This window comes from Ambystoma mexicanum, chromosome 11 (genome assembly GCF_040938575.1).
Source record: "Ambystoma mexicanum isolate Mex_15411 chromosome 11, UKY_AmexF1_1, whole genome shotgun sequence".
NCBI lineage: Eukaryota > Metazoa > Chordata > Amphibia > Caudata > Ambystomatidae > Ambystoma > Ambystoma mexicanum.
Window position 1 is genome coordinate 267,033,803 of NC_090934.1, and position 23,667 is coordinate 267,057,469.

General features: G+C 46.7%; 1 protein-coding gene across 1 annotated transcript in view; it reads right to left on the reverse strand.

Annotated features, from left to right (window-relative positions):
• Positions 1–2,055: 2,055 nt before the first annotated feature.
• Positions 2,056–23,667, reverse strand: part of MECR (mitochondrial trans-2-enoyl-CoA reductase) — a 184,523-nt gene continuing 162,911 nt past the window's right edge. Inside the window, exon 10 of the mRNA XM_069623014.1 lies at positions 2,056–3,241. Coding sequence (XP_069479115.1) covers positions 3,078–3,241 — 164 coding nt within the window. The 3' untranslated portion in view covers positions 2,056–3,077. The remainder of the gene's footprint in view (positions 3,242–23,667) is intronic.

The following is a 23,667-nucleotide window of genomic DNA, read 5'->3' on the forward strand; positions in this document are numbered from 1 at the left end:
CATGACGTCATTGCATTATGAAAGCACACTACCTTTTACAGAGGCCATTAAAGTAGAACCTGATGCATGGACCGAAAACTGAGCGTCTAGATAAATATTTGATCAAGTTCCAAACCCACTTTTTGATATCAGATATTGAGTGGTAGGATTGTTTTGACCATTATCACGCATCAAGTCCACAACATATACCTCTGTTTTCCTACAATTTAGGAGGATTTTGGAGAGCTATATTTAACAACAAGCAGTGAACCGTCACATCTAGTCTACATACAATGAGGCGAGACTTGTATTTATGGGTATGAATTTACTTGGACATGTATCGTCATACAAAATCCAATGTTTTGATTGTTTTGATATAAGATTTTATTTCGAACATCTTGCAACATATACCCTATGTTGATAACTGCCTTTGATTTTGCAGGTCATGGATTTGCCAATTTCCCAAACGCCAATAATGGTCAGTTTGGTGACCCTCATTATCTTCTCAGCACCCTAAATATAAGATTGAGTGATAAAAAACATATGTTCGAAGGAACATTTACGTTGCACATATTGACATGTGAGTTGTCGCTCACTATTGCTCTTTACATATGCTCTCTTGACAGGAGGAGAACAGTATTTAATCAACACACTGTAGAGAAGATTTATACCTAATTTAATTTTAATTGGGAAGATATTGTATGTGCATTGTGGACCTAGTAGAGGTGAGGCTTCTCAACATACATTTAATATAGATCTCTCAAATCTTTTTGCATATTAAATTCTGCAAAGTATGTTCCGACCACAATGGAGTTAGTAATTTGTAATCCTTTATTATCAGGGATGTTCCATACCTTATTTGAACTCTCAAGCCCCTACATTTCTTCGTTGAAGCCATTAGAAACATGATATACTAAAAGGTAGATGCTCATCTATTCATTATTAGAATCATAATTGGTAGCATTGATAGTTTGTAACCTGTTGCGACATTCATTGTGTAAAGGAAATATTCCTACATAAGACTCTTTTTCATTACTTTTAAAATTGTTAATCAGACAAGAGCCCTGATGAAAAGTTGAAAACTCAAAACGCATTGGCCACACTAATAAATATGTTATTTTAAATTTACATCTCTTTTGAGAATATGTTGTCCTAATCTTATTTTCAAACGTTTGTTATACAAGAGTTTTAGATATTGCATAGATTGAGAAATCAAAGAGACATTGATAGTGTTTGTTTGAGAATCATATACTAAATGCTTGGCTGATTATTTGGCCTGTCAAAGTGTGCAGGGGATGGGAGTTCCCTACTTTTGGGAACTTTACTACTTTCGTTATTGTCACCAGCCATGTGTCAGGACTGTTTTTTCTCCCCGCACCTTAAATTGAAAACTATGCTTTTAGTTTTTCACAAACCAACTAAAATCTGAAATAATTAAACCAAGGAGTACACTGTATGGTATTCTTGGTCAGAGAAGATACAACCAAGGGACGAAGCCGGAGGGGAAAGGTAAGGTAGAACTTTACGCACGATCCGTAATTTAAAATGAACAAACTGGCACACACCGCTCACCTGGGCCTGCATAAACAGCGGGACAGAAAGCTTCATGCCCATGTTCTTAACTACTGCAGAAGGTAGAAGAAGGGGGCCAAGTTTAACAGATCAAAGTCTGAGTACCAAGGCAAAGTCTCAGGTGAGGCCCCAACAACTAGGACCTCTGTTTTCTCACCATTGAGGCGAAGCCAGTTGTTTCCCATCAAATGATGACGTCCGACAAGCAATTACCTTCGTTGATTACCTTTATCACTGACAGGTTGCAAATCCCCATTGGGCGTGATTTCTAATACACTGTCACACACTAATTCCACTCACATCACAGATTACGACCTTATTGATAACACCTATTGTGAGTCCTGATTTCTAACTCTCCCTCAGTCATTGGTAATGCTGCTAACTTTCAAGTCACCGCAGAAGGCTTCAAAACACAAATCAGTTTGCAGTTTGCACATTACAAGCATACATAATGTCACAAATTCTCAGGAAACTAAAGATCAACAATAAATGGAAAGTGAACAATTAACAATTTCAGAGTTTATTTGTTTGCAAACTGACCTGAATGCAAGCACAGAAAATGAGGTATAGGTATGCTGATCGATTACGTGGTCAAACGGGGCTGCTAGTTTTCCCAAACAACTGGTACCATTCTATAAAACTAAGACAAAAAGCTCTTTCGGGTGGTTTCCAGAAAGAATGTGCAGGATCCCGTTTTCCAATTATTCATCACATTTGAACAGGAGTGCACATTAAAAAAGAGTAAGCAATAGGGTCAAGGCTGAGAAGAGCAGTGAAGAGTATGGTTCAGAGTTCTACAAAAAGAAGCAGCCTCATTACAAGAAGCAAATACATTAGAATAAATTGTCTTCTCTCAACTTCATCAATTTACCCGATTCCAGTGACTTTTGTATCACATTTCAGCGAGCTGGCAAACCAAAGTGCGAGACAAGTTTCGAGGTTGGCCTACGTTGTCTGACTACAGTGATGATGTGACCAATCTTCTGTTGAACACTAACAATGTGAATGATGATCGGACCAACTCTGAAGAGGTAAGTCGCAATCTGACCGGCAATGCAGGCAATCATCACTTCAACACTGATGATGTAACAATAATGTGAGCATAATTGATGCTGGAAATGATCATCTGCCCAACATCAATGATGTAATCGATTGCTTACATCCGGAGTCATATGCATTACACCAGCAGTGTAAGAAATCGAACCAACCTCTACTATGAAGATAACCATGTCGTCAACATGGATGACAAAGGCCTCAACTACAATGATAATTTAAGAGAACACCTGAGATACATTGGCAATTTAAGAAATTCTCTCAGCCACTTCACAGATGTAAGCACTTAGATGATCTACAGTGACAATGTAAGCACTTTTTGTTTTATTAACCAGAAAGAACTTGGCTCTCATCAGATTACTCCAAAAAAGCAAATCCAGTATTGGCTCTGGCAGAGTCAATGAAAGGATGGGGTGGCATAGTAATATCTCAGGGCTCGACAGATTCTACAGTTGAAACACTGAATACCGCCATCACATCACAAGTATCTGCTTGCTAGAACTGAATGGCTTCATGGACTCTTCCACAGCCACCCTGTACTCCTCAAGCGGAGTCTGCTTGCAGGCTGGAGGTGTCATCTTCCCCTGACGAATCAGTGTGCACAGGCTTGCAATCATTTCATTCATCGCTTCTTTGTCTGTAAATTAAGATTAAAATATTGATTGGCTTTTAATCAACTGTACATAAAATACATTTCCTAACAGCTGGATAGCAGAACAATGAGGCATAATATGTAACCTGCAGTGAAATGGCCTTTTAAAAATTAGAATTCCTAACATGCTGGTACCTGGCTGGTGTCTCTGAAAGCCTCTGGGGCAATCAGATATCAGTCATGCTGTTCTGTATTTGAGGAGAGTTTGCTATGTTGCCGCCTGTGCAGTCTTTATCTGTTCTATGTGTGAGAAAAGCATTCACTGCAGTTGTCGGTGCTGTACATGTTCCATGTTCGATTCATGCTTGCTATTCTGTTTCTGTGTGTGAGGGAAACTTGTACTGCTTTTACCCATGCTGGCTGTTTGTGTCTGTGTGTGTGTGAACACTGCACTGTATTTATCCTATAAAGAAAATAAGAGTGTTTGCTTCCTCTGCTCTGCTTCACTTTATACATCCACTGAAAACAATTTACAAGTAGCAAACCTTTACCCAAAAAAAGAATAAGAGCAAGAGAAAGATATACTAAGCATGTGTTTTAGAGGAAAATTACCACCAGCAAATATTGCCATTTACTTTTTGGCTTCTAAAGCACACTTATACAGCATCAACACCTATTCACTCTTCAAGGGAACTTGCAAGGCCCAGCAAACATATGCACATTAATGGCAATGAGTACTGTGAAGAATCTCCCTGCCTGACCTCGTTGGTAGATGATGGGGTCGTCAAGGGGACTGGGTGGCACGACAAGCCATGTGACAGCAAAGAGGATTACCTGGCTATACCAACCATCCCTGCAGGAAAAGCAGGGATTAGTCACATTGCCACCTTAGACTCTCCATACAGCTTATGGGAATCAAGGAGAGTGTTGTGGAGAGCCAGCAGCACCAGAATACTCGGATCCCGTCACACATTCGTAGCAATCCCATATAAATGGACAGCGATATGGAGAGGGACTAGACAAGGACATTCAAGATGCAGGCATTGAACAAAGCTTCCACTCTCATACAGTTAAGAGCTGATAGGCCAAGAGAGTCAAATCAGACGGCAGAGCCAAGGGTGTGACAACCAGGGGGAGGACAACCTAAGGGGTTGGGCAGGGGGGGGGACTAGCCAGCCCCTAGTCCCACATTAGAATTGGAAGCCATGTTTTGGGCCCATCGCCTGCTAAAATAGATTTCTCGAATAGGGCCTTGTGGACAGATTTTAGGAGGCCACACTAGTAATGGTGAATAGGGGAAATCTGAAAGGTTAGCCAAATCCAATCAAGGTAAGCGTGGAGAGTGGTCAAGGCTATTCTCAGGAGAGAGAGTGAGGTCAGGAATTCACAACCAGTCCACACAGTAAAGCACACAATAATTCAATTTATATAGGTGGTACATAAATATTATATTTATTCTAGATACAAAACACACACACTAGGAGACAAGCAGGTGATAATGTCACCTAAAACTCAGTTATACAACATATATACAGTCACCTTTAGGTTCTTCGAAATTCATTCCAAAACCTAGACAACAAAATGAAGGCACGTAGTGATGCAGTAGAATGAAACCAATTCACAAAAATTAAACCCTAACTTTATAAGCCCAATCCCTATGATGTATGGTGATGTGTTCCCAAAAGTTACAAAGCTTCTTCTTAGGAGAAAGGGCAGTGGTAGGAAGAGTTCTTGTGGTGGTGAAATGATCCAGAAGATATTCAACAGAATTACAGGTTTACAGGTAGGTAAAATGATATTCCTATCTTTCAGATACAGGCTTTAGGATCTGACGATCAAAAAGCGATGGAATGGGAAAACCAAAGATTATTCTAAGGAGAACAGTGGGAGGCGAATGTGTGGCAATTACCTAGCCCACAAACCCTTCACTTTAACTCAGATTTTTCCAGAGGACTAGGTGGGTCAACTGGGGGGAGAGGGGAGGGGGGGTCGCTGGAGATAGGTTTTTTCTCGCCATTGGTTTTAGTGAGAGGTGCCCAGGAGCTGCGGGTGCAAGAATTCTTCCCGTCAGGAGCAGAGTGAAACCTTTTGCTAAAAACAAATGCAGAAGGCACTGATGCAGACGTCTTCAGGATACTTCAGAAGGGGGAAGGTGAGTTCCAGCGACGGCTACCAAACACAGGCGACAGCAGGCATCAATCCAGATGTGGTTGAAAAAGACCTTCCACTGCAGGATCCCTTGAAGCTAGGAGGTAGAAATAGGTCACGAAGGCGTCTTACACCACAGGCTGGTGACCACTGAAGTTCGAACGACGAACGCGGAATGACGATGATTCTACAGAGGTAACCCATTGGAGAGCTGGTCAGTCCAGGAGGTGGTCCATGGACACTTCTGAAGGCTCGGGACAGCTGGATCCTCAAGAATGAGTCTAAACTGGCTGGTCCCACCAGTCCAAGGTTTGAAGCACCACTCAGGGCCTTTGCAGATCAGGTATTCCAGCTGGGCTTCACCAGGCCAAAAGGAGGAAGGGGATAAAGGGCCTCTTCGGGAGTCGTCCACGGATCTTCACTTGGCTGTTCTTCTACAGAGGATACTTGGCTCCAAGGCTGGTCTGAAGAAATGGTCCTCTTCTCATCCTAAATCCTGTCTGGAAGCAAGTCTAAGCCCACCAATGGTAAGGATCTTTGCCATTTAAACAGCCATCAGTGGTCCAATCAGGGACCACTGTGTGTTTCACTCATGCCACACTCCTAGATTTTCAGGTACCACAGATGTGGAATAGGATCAGACAATCCCACCCCTTCCTAGGCCAAGCACACACAAAGGCATCACAAGCCCGCGAAAGCAGCATCTTTCCCGGGCAAGTGCATGACCTTGTATGGGATTTCCTGACCTGAGAAGGCAGGGAGGAAGGCCAAACAACAATATGGCCAAAGAACAAGTGATAAATCTCATAGCACAGCCATTTTAGGGCACAAGCCACGTTTACTAGGGATAGGTGGTAAACTCAAATGTGCACACAAAAATAATGCGAAGATTGTACACATTTATCTACTGCCACTAGTTTGCCTTTAGGCATATATAAAAGTAACCAAAATCCCAAGTGTAAAAGACTAGGGTGATATAAAAGTATCCTCACTGCACTACATTGTAAGATGCTGTGTGCACTGTCAAAAGGTTGCTAAAAAAAGATTAAAGGTAAAAAGACAAAAGGGGAAACAGTTTCCCAGTACGGTTAGTCAAAAAGAATTATCAGTTTCCCCATAGCGAACTAAGCAAAAGGCCAGGAGAGTGAAGCTGCAGGCTTCACCTTCCTGTAACAAGTCAGTACAGGTTCAAAAACCAAAGCAAAAAGTATGGGGGTCCATATATGTCCAGGGCCCACCATGGGGCCACTTGTACCTAAACAGCACCAGGAAGCCTTAACCACAGCAGCTTCAATGCAGTGGACCAAGATGGCTGTTGCAACAACCACTACGATCCTGCAAGAGGACCCAGGAACCATAAGTATGCCCGATTGGGCCAGCCTGCATCAAGTGGCTGCAGCCCAACGAAGCCGGAAGGCAGAGCCCGCCGCTCCAAAAGGCTGATGTCCAAGGCCGGGAAGCTCTCTGCTGCAAGCTGCATATGCTACTAGGAACCTGGGAGTCTCCTACTCTTACTGAAGGTAAGCCTGGTGCCCCAGTGCTATCCTCGTAGTTGCCTCAAACGTGCTGCTTCCAGACTTTACTGCTGTTCAAGCATCCCTCTATCCCCTCCGTGCATCTTCCTGAAACTTGCTCTTGCACCGACACTCCTCCCGCTATTTGCCCTAGTGTATTTGAATCGTCCTCTACAGCATAAAAGCTATGAAGAGGCGTCCTATACTGCCATCGCCTGCTGAAGCAAGCACAAGCCATTAGGATCGACAATACATTCACCCAGTCACCTACCAACAGCCACACTGAGCACACGCCGATCGATCCTCAAGTCTGGCCCCTAGCAATGCCCCCACCTGATCGTTGCCCCACCCCGACTTGGTCCTGCATCCTTGTTCCCAAGCAACCTCAAGTCTGCCTGGAATCCACAAAAGCGCCTCTACCGCGTACACCGCTGATTCAGGAAATGCCCATGCAGTCCAAACTACCATCTAGAGCTGCTCTTCACGCCAGCATGGACGCTCCTTCTGACCTTATGCCACAAACAGCACCATTGGTTTTGCATCCTGCCTCTGGATCAATACAAGGGAGCGCAGCTGCTTCCTCCCCAGCAGCCCTGGTTTTGCATTCTGCCCCTGGATCAATGCCAACGAGCGCAGCCGCTTCCTCCCCAGCAACCCTGGTTTTGTATCTTGCCTCTGGATCAATGCCAGCGAGCACAGCAGCCTCCTCCCCAGCACCTCTGGTTTTGCATCCTGGCCCCTGGGTCAACGATCCTTGCAAAAAGTGCACTGCGCACCACAATACCAGCACCCTTAATCGTCAGAAATACTAGATTGAGCTATAAAAACTAGCACAGAGATTCATAACTACCTATATCCACTATCTCCTCACCTCACCCCCCTCCTACCAGAACACCTCCTCTTAGACGATCTTAGCCGGCCTATACACCAACACACTACAAAAATCTGTCAATACCATGGCCCTGCTAGCCCCATGTAAGGCTAAACCAGTAGCACATACCAATTCATGGTTTAACACCGACCTCCAAGCTTACGTACCAAAAAACGCTGAATGGAAGTCACCTGGAAAAAAAAAAATCCACTAGCGTCTCTAAAGCCATTTTCAACAAGATTGCAAGGGAATACAAAGAAGCCATCATATCAGCTAAATCTACAGCCTTCAACTCCAGAATTCTGAAGAGAAATCTTCAAAATACTCAGGGAACTTGAAAGTCCCTCAACCCGCCCATCCACTATCATCAAAGACGAGCGGTGGTGCTCCAATAACCAGGACGCCATGCATGCGAAAATCTCCACGCTAAAGAAGAAAATAGCATACAAACAGGGAAATATTAAACCATTGGCACCCCTCCCAGAACCATCATACCAGACCTTTGAAGCATAAAGCCTTCAAGATGGAAGGGAGACATCTGCCAGGCTCCCATCATTAAAGATTGCACCAAAGCCCTAACACCATGCATCACAGGGTTCATAAATGCCTCCTTCACTTCAAGCATGGTCTCTGATATTTAAAGACGCTTGTATCCTCCCACTCCTGAAGAAATGATAACTGGATCCGGCACAGCCTAACAACTATCGTCCCATCACCACAGTCCTGTTCCTGCTAAAGATAGTGGACAGAGCAGCATACATCCAAATACAAGACTTCTTAGAAACTAACCATATCCTAGGCTCTCTCGACAATCAGGATTCAGGCCTTGACATGGCACGGAATCAGAGTTACTAGACCTGAAAAACCAACTTGACAATCTTGGGAAAGAGGGGAAACCGCATTGCTCCTCCTTGTTTAACTAGAAGCTGCTTTTGATTTAGTGGAACATAATATACTACGTCATCACCTCTCAGTAGCTGCCAACTTTTCCTAAGAAGCGACCACTTGGGTGGACTCATTTTTGGAAGGAATATCAATGAGTCTTCTCAGATATTGCCAGTGCCCCTCCCGCCCCCATCACCTGCAGGGTTTCCCAAGGCTCCTGTGTTTCACCTAGCATATATAACATTTTCACCAGACCCCTATCCGATGTCCTGGACTCCATCGGCATCTCGTACATGAATTATGCTGACACTCAAATCCTTCTCCACCTGACTGGCATCTATGCTCCCTCACCATCACCAAAATCTACTCAACAATTCAGGCGTGGATGACCACAAATCATCTATGCCACAATGATGACAAGACGGAGATCCTACTGGTTGGATCTCCAGCAACACTGCTCAACACGCAATTCGCCTCTTTCACCATCGATGGAAATCTGGTCCATGTCTCTAGCTCAGTAAAACGCTTGTGTTCCACTTGGACGCCACTCTCTTCCTCAAGCGACAAGTGAATTTGGTTGCTGCCTCATTAGCCTACACAACCAAGCTAATCAATGCTGCCAGGCAATTCTTAACACCCTCCACCTGCCTTGCCATTGCCAGGGTTGTAATAGGAGTCAGACTAGACTATTGTAATGCCCTCTTTGCTGGCACCTCCCAACAAAACAAAAAAATTGCAGATAATCCAAAACAATGCACTGCGCTCTGCACTAAACATCTCCAAAAGAGAACATATCTCAGCTGCCAGAAGGGAAGCCCACGGGCTTCCTATTTGTGAAAGGACCCTATTCAAAACGCACTCGATCACTTACAAATGCCTATCGGATACCGCGCCAGTATACCTTGCTCAAATATTTGTTGGAGCCAAATCAAACAAACCAACCAGGTCACTCGTACACCGCTACACAATTCCGAAATTCAATCGAGTCAAAGGAGGTGGTTTCAGCTTCCCTACGCTAGCAGCCAAGCATTGGAATGCCCTCCCACATGCCCTACGAACAGAGGAATCATATTGGTCCTTTCGAAAAGCCCTAAAAACCTTGCTGATCTCCTAGATCCATCTACACCATAGGCAGGACTCTTGTATGACTCAGCAAGTAACATTGTGATCCACCCAACATGTCTGCAATTCTTTCTTCCCCTCGCCCCTCCCGCCACTCCCTCTCTTTCATGTGAAGTCACCCTGTGAGTAACTGGTCATGAAACAGCACCACAATGCCCTCAGGCTTTGGCGTTTTACAAATGTAAAATTAAATATATATATATATATATATATATATATATATATATATATATATAGATCATGGAGGGAAAGTTGCCAAAAGAGAAATCTTTACTAACACCAGCCAATCCCTACACTAGCTGACTGCAGACACACACCCCAGAAAGAGGCTAATGGGCAGGGTAGTGTGTCTCAGGCAGAGAGGACCACCCAAGGGGAGAGACACGTCAGACCCAAGTGCCACATTAACAGGCCGATTCATGGAATTCCTCACAAAAGTGTCGCACGCGGCTGGCGCACAGCGTGCCCGTGCGAATGTCTGCGCCAGCCGCGTGCGATAAAATCAATTTCCACGCACATCGTATTCATGGATTCTCGCCTCCAAAAGCAGACGTGGCGCAGAGTGGCGCAGCAACCCTGCAGCAGCGCCAGTTACGCCCCCAAGAACGCCCTCGCGCAAGGAAAAGCCATCAAGATCGCAAAACCATTGCAAAGGGCTGTGCCAACCCTGTACCAGTTTACCGGACTGGCAAGCGGGGAACGCGTATTACGGGTTTCGGGAACACGCGTGCGCGAGAAGTCTCACACGCGATTGGGCTGCGTGCGGGTATTTCAGGGGTGACGCGAAGTTTTACACGTGATCTGGCTTGGGGGAGCGTGTGCGTGTATTTCAGGGGTGCGCGTGAAGTTCCACACGTGATTGGCCTGGGCGCGTGTATTTCAGGGGTGCGCGAGAAGTTCCACACGCGATTGGCCTGGGCGTGTGTATTTCAGGGGTTCGCGCGAAGTTCCACACGCGATTGGCCTGGGCGCGTGTATTTCGGGGGTGCGCGAGAAGTTCCACACGCGATTGGCCTGGGGGAGCGTGTGCGTGTATATCAGAGGTGCGCGGGAAGTTTCACACGCGATTGGGCTGCGTGCGGGTATTTCAGGGGTGCGCGGGAAGTTTTACACGCGATCTGGCCTGGGGGAGCGTGTGCGTGTATTCCAGGGGTGCGCGGAAAGTTTTACACGCAATTTCAGCAGGGTACGTGTATTTCAGGGGTGCCAGGGAGTCCTACATGTGATTTGGCAGTGTGGGTCCTCCCAGGTGTTCCCTGTACACCCTCCACGGCCCCTGCAGGCAGCCCACACCACAGGGGACTACCCTGCATCCCTGGTCATGTCCCGCAGGCAGCCCACCCAACATGGGCATGCCCCCCAGCAAAGGCACATGTCTCCTTGCACTAATGATCACCAACTCATGTCCCCTTGCACCCCACCCCCAGAATTGCGGGGCACCTGCCAGCAGGCCCCCACTCATGTCCCCACCACCCCCACCCCCCAGCACTGTGGGGCACCCTCCACCAGGCCCCCACCCATGTCTCCCACCACCCCCACCCCCAGCACTGTGGGGCACCTGCCAGCAGGCCCCCACCCATGTCCAACTCATGTTCCCCACCACCCCCACCCCCCAGCAGTGCAGGGGCACCCTCCACCAGGCCCCCACCCATGTCTCCCACCACCCCCACCCCCAGCACTGTGGGGCACCTGCCAGCAGGCCCCAACTCATGTTCCCCAGCCAACAGGTCATCACAATCTAGATCCCTGGTCCCCATGGTCAGCCTCCAAATGCAAAACACCCACCCGAGTATTGCATCCACCCACTCAGAAATGGCAATTACATGACAGAACACCAATTGCAAGTTTCGAAACAAACACATGTCCTTCACATACACCCAATGGGTGTCAGTGAATCTCAAAACCCATATCATGATATGCATGAAACCAATGAGATGATACTACACATTGAAGTTCGATAAAAAAATATGTATTAAAGGAAACAAATAGATTCAAAAATAAATAAACTGAAATGGGAGTGTACAAAAATGAAAAGAAGCATGTCCGTGAAAAAAAGCAAAACCAAAAATCATAATCCAAAGTAATGGTGTCCAAAGTCACTGTCCACAAAAGTAAATCCAATGGGAAATAATTGAAAGCCATTGCTCCATGGGTAAATTGTGAAAGAAAAATTAAATCCAACAGTGAACTATGTACAGACGAACAAGCCAGGGTCCATTATCCCAACAAAAGAAATGAAACCTATCTAACAACACTAACTAATAAAATAAACTATATACAAAAATGTGGCCAATGTCCAAAATAATTTAAAAAAAAAAAGGAAACCTAACACTACCTAGAAACTATGTACAAGGGCAGGGGGCTAGACTGACGGCTCACTTTTGGATGTCCCGGGCCAGGGCATCATCAAAAGCCTGCTCAATGTCCCGGAGGCGGTCCTCCTCCATGGCCCCGAGGGTCCGCAGGGCCGTCGACGTGTCCACCTCCAACCCCCGGCGGATTGCCTCGAGGCACTCGGCCCGCGTCAGGGCCCTCCGCATGGAGTTCTCCGCCCTGACCATTGTGAGCCGTTCCTCCTCTGCCCGCTGCCGCTCCGCACCTATCTGCTGGCCCAACCGCTCCCACACGGAAGCCACTCCCACACCAGGGTTCTTCTGCCCTCCGGCCGATGCCTGCACCCCTGATGTTGATGGCCCCGAGCCATGATGCCTCCCACGTTGAGCCTACTGCTGCCTCCGACGCAACTGCCTGTGCTAGCACGACGGCATCCAGGCTGATGGAAACCACCGACGCCGTCGTCGTCGTGCACGTGCCCTGCCCGATGATGCCGTCACATCCTCCATCTGCTGGGGTCCAGTTGCTGGTGTGTCCACCCCTGCTGGACCTCCGACTCCCGACTGTGGCAGGGATGGGATCCCCACCGAGGTGGCTGCATTGGTCGGGGCAGGTCCACAGGGGGGCCTGGTGGCATCTGGGCCGGAAGACGGCATGGAGTATGACTGGCGCATAGCCTCCGCAGAGGAGGAGAGGGTCGCCAGAGTGCCCGACACATGTATGAGACCCCCGACCATGACCGCACCCAACTAGCCACGTTGGCACGGTGCTCTTCGTGACGACGTGCGTGCTCCCCCCGGGACGCACGCACCTCATCACGAATGACAGCCGTGCGCAACGCGACACCAATCAGGACCATCTCCATACGGCCAGGGGTCCCCTCGTCCGCAGGTGGAGGGGAGTCAGATGACATGGACATCCCCCCTACCTGCGGACGGGCATCCCTGCTGGTGCATGGTGGTGCAGTCACAGTGTCAGGGACAGTGACAAGCACAGGCACCTCCACGGCGATCTGTGCTGCCTCCTACCCCTGCCCCTGGACTGCACCACTTGCACCAGCAGGGATGCCCCCACCAGGCCCCATGTGCGGCTCAGTAGTGGCCTCCTCCTCCTCTGTGGAAACCACCAACCTGGATGGCTCCACACCGTCTTCCGCCGTTGCAAGCCCCTGTGGGGGCTCACCCTCCCCTTCCGCTGCAGCTGTGGGGGCATCCCCGCCGCTTAGCTCCACAGCGCCGTCTCCGCCCTCTTCTTCACTTTGCGCTGTGTAGAGGGAAACATAGAACACAAGCATCAGGGTAATGTACAATGGTCCCCTAGACAGGAAGCAATAGCAGATGAGTGGCACTGTCAAAGATCACTTCCATCATGTCCCTCCACAACACATGGGTTAGTGCAGGCAAAACACATGCAGTAATAGGCATGGCGCATGCTATGGACGTAAGCAAACATGTCCAAGGGACTCTTGAAGCATACAATGTTGTTTTTGGACTCACATGCATCATGGGTCATGCCTATCACATGCACACACTTCAACGTACTTTCATCCATCTGGACTCGTACACCCCAGACACACTGGATGCAAGGATAACTAGGCTGCATCAGTGAATCTGAACATTGTCACAGACATGTGTCATGCATCCGTGGCATCCACAAGTCACAGACACGCAGGTCAGAAACACAGACATGGACACCATACATGTACATGGCATCAGCACCCATCCCTCACCCACACCCATGTCCAGGAACAGAGACTGGCATGCTCTCATGTGTCCATTCCGCATAGGGCTCCCCATGTTAAATTTCAACACATACACCAACCGTGTGCTTCACACATTACTGGTCTCACATGCAGGACCATGATGTCCCTGCACACACACGCACGCGTACATGGCCTATGTCACACATACAGGCAAGTATCAGCCAACCAGCCGCTGCAACATGCCCTGTCTCACACAGCAATGCTTGGCCACTTACCGCTCGACTCCAGACGGGTCTGCCTCTCAAGGATCTGGGCATGGAGCATTGGGCGTACGGGTTCCAGGACCCTCAGCTGGATGGAACTCATGCTGCCCCGGCCCCCCTCCACGAGGCGCCGGGCCTTTATCAGGGTCCTGGACCTGAAGTCCTCCCAGTGCTTCTTGACTTGCTTGATGTTGCGGGTTGCCACCCCCTCCGCGTTGATGGCAACCACAAAGTCGTCCCAGATCCTGTCCCGTCCTTCCTTGTCGGCGTGTGGTGATCCGAAGAGGGCATCATAATGCCCCAGGACAAGCTCCACCAGGACGCCAACTTCCTTCTGACTGAAGCTGGTGGCCCTCTGCCCCTCTGCCCCTCTGGCTGGGGGTCGCCAGTGGTCTCGGATGGTGTTTGCCCCGACATGGCGACCCCCGAGGCAGGCGTGGGTGGGCAACTGGGTCCTGGGGCTGGGCTGTGGAGCGATGGTATCCCAGTCGGGAGTGTTCTGTTCCAGCAGGGGTGGACACAGCAACTGGACCCCTGCAGATGGCTGATGTGCAGGCACCAAATGGCAGGGCGCGGTGGCAGCAGGCAGGTAGCAGCAGATGGCTCGTGGGAGGCTGCTCAGGGCTCTGGGGGGCAGTAATTCGGCCTTTTGGGCAGGAGCGTGGTCTTCTGTGTGCTTACGCGTGGCCAGCTTGATACGGAGTGATTTGGCACGTGAAAATTCTGCACGTCAGCGTGTGAATCGAGGAAAGGCCCTTAGCGCGTCAGCACGCATACGCGATTCCATTGGACCAAAGGCCCTTAGCGCCTATGCGTGTCTGTGACGTATCGCGCACGGGCGTTGCTTTTCATGGGGTGCGGTGCGTGTGTCTTGCAGGCGTTGGGGTTCACACGCTATTACTTCACAGCGGTGGGTGTTGGCTACGCGTTCTTCTACATGCAAGGCAGACGGTGAGTGGTACCCTGCTCCCCCAGGCCCGATCGCGTGTGAAACCACCCGTGAGTCCCTGAAATACACGTACCCCGCTCCCCCAGGCCCGATCGCGTGTGAAACCACCCGCGAGCCCCTGATATACACATACCCCGCTCCCCCAGGCCCGATCGCCCCTGAAATGCACGCGCACAGGCCAATCGCGTGTGAAACTTCTCACGCACCTCTGAAATACACGCGCCCAGGCCAATCACGTGTGGAACTTCTCGCGCACCTCTGAAATAAACGCACACGCTCCCCCAGGCCCGATCGCGTGTGGGCCTTCTAGCGCGTGTAGTTCTTTGGCGCACATTTGTTTCCTGCGCAGGGACGCTACCGCCTGATTTCGTGTGGTGGACATGTATGGGCCTGTGCTCTTTGGCCGTCCCTATTCGATTCCATGAATACGTGTTGTAGGCGAGCTTGTGGGCGTTCTGCGCACTTGCCTCCTGTACTTCCCCCGTGACGCCCACATTTTCACGAGTTGTTCCCAATTCTGCGTGTTACGCCTACTTTTGTTATGGGTGCCGCGCTATGTGCGAATTCGCCGTGGCCTTATCGCACGGGGGTCGATGACCTGTGCGCCAGCGTGCGCCGCGCACTTTTTCAGCGCACATCCCACATTTTGCGCGTGCACGGACTTCCATGAATTGATGTGCGATAATCGCACTTGCACTGCGATTTCTGCTATTTCACTGCGAATTGCACGTTTTCGCACGCGTGCGCCGTTTTTTCGGCACACATTGATTCCATGAATTGGCCTGTAAGGCTGTAAGCCATCCACAGGGTCAAAGCCGAACAGCCAATACCCATGGAACACATTTTATGACAACTTACACCTGAGACAGACTGAAAGGAGAGGCCAAAGCCCTATTAAAGCAGGTCATGTACCAGAAGACTGGAGTAGTTTAGAGGAGGAGCATATTCTAAGCAATCTGGCGAGGGGAACAGAATGAGCTGGAGAAGAACCTGGAGACAGGAGATTGGAGGAGAGCCGCGGGAGACTGGGTAGGGTAGCAAATAGGAGGCTGGATGAGAGGCCCCGAAGGCTGGTGTAAGAAAAAATTATGAGGCTGCTGGGGAAAGAAAGACTTTGGTGGTGGGGAATTGAGACGGAGCAGGTTAGTAGGGGAAAGACCCAGGGGGTGGGAAGAGTGAGGCCCAGAAGGATGGGGGAGAGGGAACCTGGGGGCTGGGAGAGACAGATGCAGAAGACTAAGGAGATGAGGACTGGGGAGGGAAAGGCCCAAGGGACTGGGAAGGGAATGGGCAAGGCATTAAGAATCTCTGTATGAAGAGATTGGCAGCAAGAGAAAGAGTAGAAAGAGTGAAAAAGGGAAAAAAAAGAGAGATTGAAATTGAGAAATAGAAAAAAAGAGAATTTTTTAATTTATTTATTTGATATTTGGTTATACAATTGACAACCTTTTATCAAGTATACTCCATAAAAAAACAGTTCTATTGACATAAGTTTCAATTAGCGTTCAGAATTAAGGTCACAGGTCTTCAAGTGTTGATAGCTGCTTCAGGATGGCAATAGAGAGTTTGACTACGGCCAAGGATATTGATGTTTTTTCCCCAGATTTGTATCCGTACTTTGTGATCGGGATCATGAGAGTGTTCCTTTGCAATGTTAAAGTTGGACAACCACCATCAAGTGATACAGATTTTCTATTGACTCTGGGTCCTGACATAGTCTACAATTCAAGGGTGCAGCATGATTTCGTGTCCATGTAGTTTCTCTTGTTTTGATCAGGTTAAGTCGAAATCAGAGAAATTGATCTCTGAAATACCAAAGGGGAACAATTTCAGGTAGTTAGGTAGGGAATTTGTTTTTTTACTGTCTTCCCATGGTTTCCCATAAGTTTTGCAGGTAAGCCATTCATTCTCGGCCCTGGACCAGTCACAGGAATATAGCTTTTTTTTTACTCTGTCCGGGTTACTGATGAGAATGTCCACTTGCTCTCCTGTGATGTTAAGAAGAGTCTGACATTCAGCTTTCCATGCAGTCAGAAGTCGGTCATGGTCTTCCAAAAGGGCTCTTTTTAGACATTTAAAACCCCCTTTGGGGTTTTCCTCAATGCATTTTCTGTAAAAGGACAATGTTTTCCACTCTACGATGGCTAGCAAAGAGGTTAAACCCAGTTCTCTATGGATTGCCTGTATTGGCGTGCCTTTCGGAAGGCGAAGGGTGTTTTTCCAAAAATGACCTTTGAGAATTGCCCACTTTAAGAAGTTTCAGCACCATAGGTGAGAATCGGAATTACCTTGGCTTTATAAAATGTAATCAATGGAATAAGACTAAAGCCACAATAGCGCTTCAAAATGATTTTTCCTAGACCTGTGAGGTTCATCACTTTCTTTCTTAATGTTTCCAGTCGTGGAGTGTCGATCTTACTTGTGTTGATACAAACTTCTAAATATAGAAAGGATTGTACTACGGGGATTTCTGTTCCCAGTAGCGACCAACGCATCGTTTTTGTTCGCAGCTGGCTCTTTTGAACCCCAAAGGGTAAAATGGCAGATTTGTTCGGATTGTTTATGAGTCCATTGGTTTTGACGTACAGTTGTAAAGCATTTAGTTGTCTTTGAAGACCAATTGGGGTCTGGTCTATAAGAACCACATCATCTGCATAGACTAAGCGGCTAACTTGGATGTCTGCTATAGATGTGGAAAGCATCTTATGTTATTAGCTGCAGAATCGATGTCGGAGATGAAGATGTTAAATATTTCAGAGGCCATTGGGCAGCCTTGTTTAACGCCTTTATTGGTTGGAATTGGCTCAGTTAGTAAGCCTGTTTTATTCAGCCAGACTCTTACGGTGGTATGATGGTGAAATTCTTTAATGGGATCTGTGATGGAAGCAGGACAGCCCCATTGTTCTAGTTTAGTCCATAACTTAGGGCGCGAGATGCTGTCAAACGCCTGAGTTAAATCAATAAAAGCTATGTATATTTTTGAACCTTTACTGATCTCTGTGCGGCTTTTCAACAGATTTAAGATGAATATATTGAGCGCTGTCCCAATACCTTGAACAAAGCCTGATTGCCATAGGTCAAAATGGCCGGATGATGTTGCCCAATTTCATAATGCTTGAAGAACCAAGTTGCCAAATACTTTACCCATGGAATCTAACAATGCTATAGGGTGATAGTTAGCTGGAATTTGACGATTGCCCTTTTTGTGAATGGGTATAATTATCGATTCTTTCCATGAATTTGGTATCTTTTGGGTCGATGTGATGTAATTGAATAGAATTGATAAAAGTTTCGCCCATTCCTGTGGATTTTCTTTGAAAACAGCATTGCTTATCCCATCTGAGCCATATGCATTTGATTTGGACAGTTTCTTGATGACATTCTCGATGGTGTCTGTTGAAGTATCTATTAAGTGCCATTTCTCATTTTTTTGACACATTGGTATGTCATCCTGTTCTTGATAGAAGATTGCCTTGAAATGAGAGATCCAGGCTCCTGGAAGAATTGGTGTTGACGTCAAGGAATTCTGATCTACCTGTAATTGGTTTATCAATCTCCACATGTCTGCGGTATTAGATGATCTGATGGTATATAACATTTTCTCTGCATCATTGCGGTCTAGTGTCTTCTTATGAAGCCGCAACCAATTCCGATATTGCTGTCGTAATTGTTTTTTTTTTTACTTGAGGCCAACACTGATTCATCACCACTTAGCTTGTTTAAGCCTTTCCTCAATGCTTTTTTCGTAGGATCACTTGATTGTCAAAGGCGTGTCGGTGTGTAATGGAACTCAAATGGGAAGATTTTGATTTTTTTCTCATATGTTCTGAACAGTCCAAGGTAGTTCAGAGGTTCTTTGGCACTGTTTGAGATCAGCTGGTTTACAAGAATGGATGAATCTTCAGTCAGTAGAGGGAGCCGAGTGGACGGGACTTTAATTCGATTTTTTTCCCCATGTTGACTTCTACCAACTTCATGTTTGTGAAAGTTATGTTATTCTGAGATGGTAATAATTTGGCTGATAGTAAATTGTGATCACTGTTATCCATTCGTATGACCACCATTTTGTTTTCTGCGGCGATCAGTTCGGCTGAGATGTAAATATAATCAATGACATGCCCACCGGTTCCTTGTTTTCTGGTGATGTTAGCTGGAATGTCTCTGGTAGTGTTGCCATTCAGTAGGTTCAATTTGTTTGCATTTATGACAATGTTCCACTGATAGCCTCTCTTCTCTGGTGGTGTTAATGAAAAGCTATTGAGTATTATGAGGCCTCTAGATTCATCCCAGCATTTTGAGTTCAAATCACCACAGATAATGAACCATGGATCTATCCATTTTTGTTTACAATGCACTAGCCATTTTTCAATCTGGTCTGGAAAATGTATGCTTGCAACAGAGGCTGGATTCCAATACACATTCAGGACTATGAGTGTTTTCCTCGTGTGTTGTGTTGCAGTTTGAATTTTTCGGTGGACCACGTGCTATTTTTGACTCAGTTAGGTCAAAGCCTAGTAATCTTAGTTGGGATATTTCCTGTTTTAAGGTTTGTGTAATTAGAGGAGTCATTGGGTAAATAAGCACTCGGTCCAAACTGTTTTCTTCCGTAAATTCAACTCTCGCTATGTCATTAGATGTTAATGGCCGAAGGGATGGGATATGGTGCAATAGTCTAATGATATTGGCTCGATTCATGATCAACCCATCTTCTTCTGTGTTCATCCTTTCAAGTAGAAGTCCATCTTCGAGGTAGTTGGAGTTTAATCCAAGACTTTGTGATTTGTGTACGCTTGCTTTGTTGAGCGGGATGGTAATTTTAGAGGCGAGATTTGGTAGCAGCCTTCGGTAAGATCAGCCTCAGAATCATTGTGCATATTGTAGTGTTTGCTGGGGGCAGGATTCAAACCTGCTTCGTTGGGTGCAGAATTCTTGCCCCTTATTTGAGACTTTGTCTTTTTGTGTATTAGGAAGCGGTTTACTTATTTTCAAAGTCTTTTGAATTGAAGTATTTATCTCCTCACATTGGTCACGTGCCTCGATAGGTGTGGGGTTTGGCAAGGACTGTTCCATATCTAATCGAAATGGTCCTTTTGGAGCTCTTGGTTGATCAGAAAGAGAAAGGTCCAGGCTGGACCCGGAGAAAAGACTTGAGATAATAAACAGAAGAGAAGGGGAGACTGGAGTAGGTGTCTACAAACCAAGGTCCCTGAGAGAGAGGGAGATAGTTTGAGGCTTTTGAGAACCCTCTCAAGACTTTTGGGCAGATCCCTGCCTTATTGTGACTCTGAACTATCGCTGGAAAGAACGCACAATCCCACTTAGAGTCTGCCAACAGGCTCCAGTACTCAGCTGTGACTCGAAAAGGTGGCTTCCTCTCAGGAAAGCCAGAAAAAGGGTGCTGGAACCTTTTGAACCATGACTGAGAACAGAGGAGAAGAGACCCCAATAAAAACCTGAGAAGAACATGAAACCCTTAAACCAGACACCATAGGCACACAGGTTACTGGATTAACTTGCTGGGGGGACCAAGCTGTGTAGTTACTGAGGACGGGGAGATTCATTCTTTATTATTTTTTAATTTTTTTTAAAACACACCTGCAAGTCACTTTCTTTTCTCAAGTTTTCCTGTAGCATTTCTCGCATTCTGGAGAGCAACCATCCTGTTATTTTTTTCATCCTATTGTACATGTTCGATAATAAACCTTTTGTTAAGCATATCCTTTTGCCTGGCCTTTTTTTTATGTGTCAATCAATGTCGACAACGTGACCATACCTAATGCAAAACCAGGGCACTTGCTAGGAGATTGGTATTCACATGCACAGCAAACAGTGGATTCACTCAGAACCTCCCATTCACAACTTGGGCAACCTAAGTGATTGTACTCACCAAGTACATGGAATTCACATATAAGTGGAAGCTAGTGCAGAGCCAGTGTACTCAGGGCATGTGCAGCCCGCAGTATTTTTACTCCAGACCGGCTGGTGACGTATTCCCACCAGTATAGAGGGGGAACACAAAATAACCTCCCCTCCCAGACCAGATGTTGAAAGAAAGAATGTTAAGCATCCTGCAATAAACCTACACATCAGGAGACGGGCTACAATCCCCGAGTACAATGACCAGCAAATATCCAGACTTTTGCACCAAAGGGGAGCTCTATTCGTCCCAAATACTAATGTTCAAGCATGTCACTAATTAACCGCATCAGGTCAGTTATACAATCTCTCAAAGCATACCATCATTAGGAAAATCGGTCCAAATGACAGAGTTGAAAAGCCAGAATGCGTGATTTGGCTGAATTTCTGGGCAGTCATGCCTGGTGAATATTCTGAGTGGAGGGGCCTAAATATTTCTTCAAATTAGCGTGAGGGAATGAGCATAACGAGAGGGCACAGAATAATTGTGGGGAACAGTTTTCAAAATATTGTGCTGAAATAACGTGTTTGCAGCACAATTTCTGACAAAAGAGGTAAATAGCCATATCATTTACAGTTGGTTCACATGAGAAAATCCAGGAAATGCCATACCAACAAAAGTACACTAAATAGGAGCACTTTCAACATTAGGCTGCAGCTTCAATCAAGCTATGCCAGTAACAGTCACTTTAAATCACATTGATGAGGCTGCTGCCACAACCTAGCTATGCCAGTCACTTTAAATCGGATGCATAAAGCGCTTCATGTTTGTGATTTGAAGTGACCATTACTGGTACAGGCAGGTTGTGGCAGCAGCTTCATGCATGTGATTTAAAGTGACTGTTACTGGCAAAGTCAATAGCCGTAGCTATAATTGTACCAATCAAGGGGCTTTGGGGATGCGGGGGTATAATGTTGCGTTAAAATTTTCGTTATTAAACACACTTTCAGCGGGAAAACTGGGTAAAAAGCGAAACAGTTTGCAATTAGTTTTGTAGGGTATCTACAATCCAAAGATGCAACAGATGCAAGACACCAATAGTGCACATGAACATTTCCCAGTGCGCACAATATTTGTCAGTATAAAAACATTTTCACAATGGTTGTGCCAATACATTTCCATGCTGGATGCACCAATATTTACATGAGTTCCTATGTAAGGACATACTCCTGTTTGCTTTGTACAAAATGCTAGTATTAGTACTATATAACATGTCCACACTGGCTCTGCCAATGTATGGCAGTAACCCAACAAAATAACATACTCCTGTTGGCGTTGCATTTAAAAAAAAGAAATACATCATAATAGGTAAATATGTCCAAACTGGTTGTACAATGTATTTCAGTCTAGACACGTAATAACACTTGCATGTTTGCTGTATTCTTGGTACACAGTAAAATATGCCAGGCCACAGTAAGAAAGGACAAGCCTGGCTGCCCAGAAATGCCAGTCTAGCCAAGTTACAATACATACCATGCTTGGAACATCATAGACACGCAGTAAAAAATGTCATGCCATGGTAAAAAAGGGGTAGTTTGGCTGCCTCAAAATGCCAGTCTAGTCACGTAATAACACAACAATCTTCCATTTATCAATAGCCTGTTGATAAAGAAAGGATGATTATTTTGTACTGGGCATCTAAGATAGATGCCTAGTAAAAAATGTTTTAATGCACTCCCACCCCAGCCTAGCACAAACGCACACGCGCATACACATTCACACAACACATTGACACACAACATTTACACGCGCACCCATATGTCATACTCTCACTCTTTCACATACATAATACATAAAAAAGAAAATCCTACCTACACAGAGCCCCGATCCTCATGGACTCCACCACCTCCTCCCAACTCCAGCGCAGCAAGAACAGGAGCCATGAAGCATGGTTTGTGGTTCCTGCACATGCATGCAGGAGCCAAAGCACTGATGGCGTGGGACCCTGCTCCGTTTCTATGTGCAGGGAGGCGCAGGTGCACAGCACCCACTAACACTTACAAATGTGCAGTAAATGGGCAAAATGCCCCGGCCTTGCATGGCCCATTGGACATGCACAGCTGGGGTATGAACTGTCAAAGGGAAACCCGGTTTCAAGGCAGCGCAGGAGCGCGCCCATTTGCAACAAGCAGCAGAGGGAACACCCTTGGGCTGGCATGCCTCTTCCATAATGGGCGAGAATTCTGGTGGGTCAGCGCCCCCACACCCATTATGGACGAGCTGCCCCAGGCCACAACCTATCTATGGCACTAATGGTCACTCTAAATCACATGCATGAAGGCTGCAGTACTTCATGCATATGATTTAAAGTGACCATTATTGGCATAGATAGGTTGTGGCAGCATCTTCATGCATGTGAATTACACAGTGACCATTATTGGCATAGTTGTGACAACCTATCTATGTCAGTAATGGTCACCATAAATCACTATGCCAGCAGTCTCTGCAAGGCATAACAGTCTAGCCTACGAGCATCTTCAACTAATCCGGAAGAGGACTGCACGACTTATCCTTGGCCTCTCTCCACTGGCTCCCAGTGACTGCAAGGATCAAATTCAAGACCCTCTGCATCATCCACAAAGATTTCTGGGGCCTGGGGGCCCACTACATCCAACTTTCTCTCCCCAAATACCTCCCTGCTGGAGTCCTTCGGACCTCTAGCTCCAACTCTCTGTTGATCAGACGTTTCGGCAAGCAGAGTGGGGGGGGGTTGATCTCTTTCTCCGGCAGGAGGCTCCCTCTGGAACAGCCTCCCTGCCCCTCTCA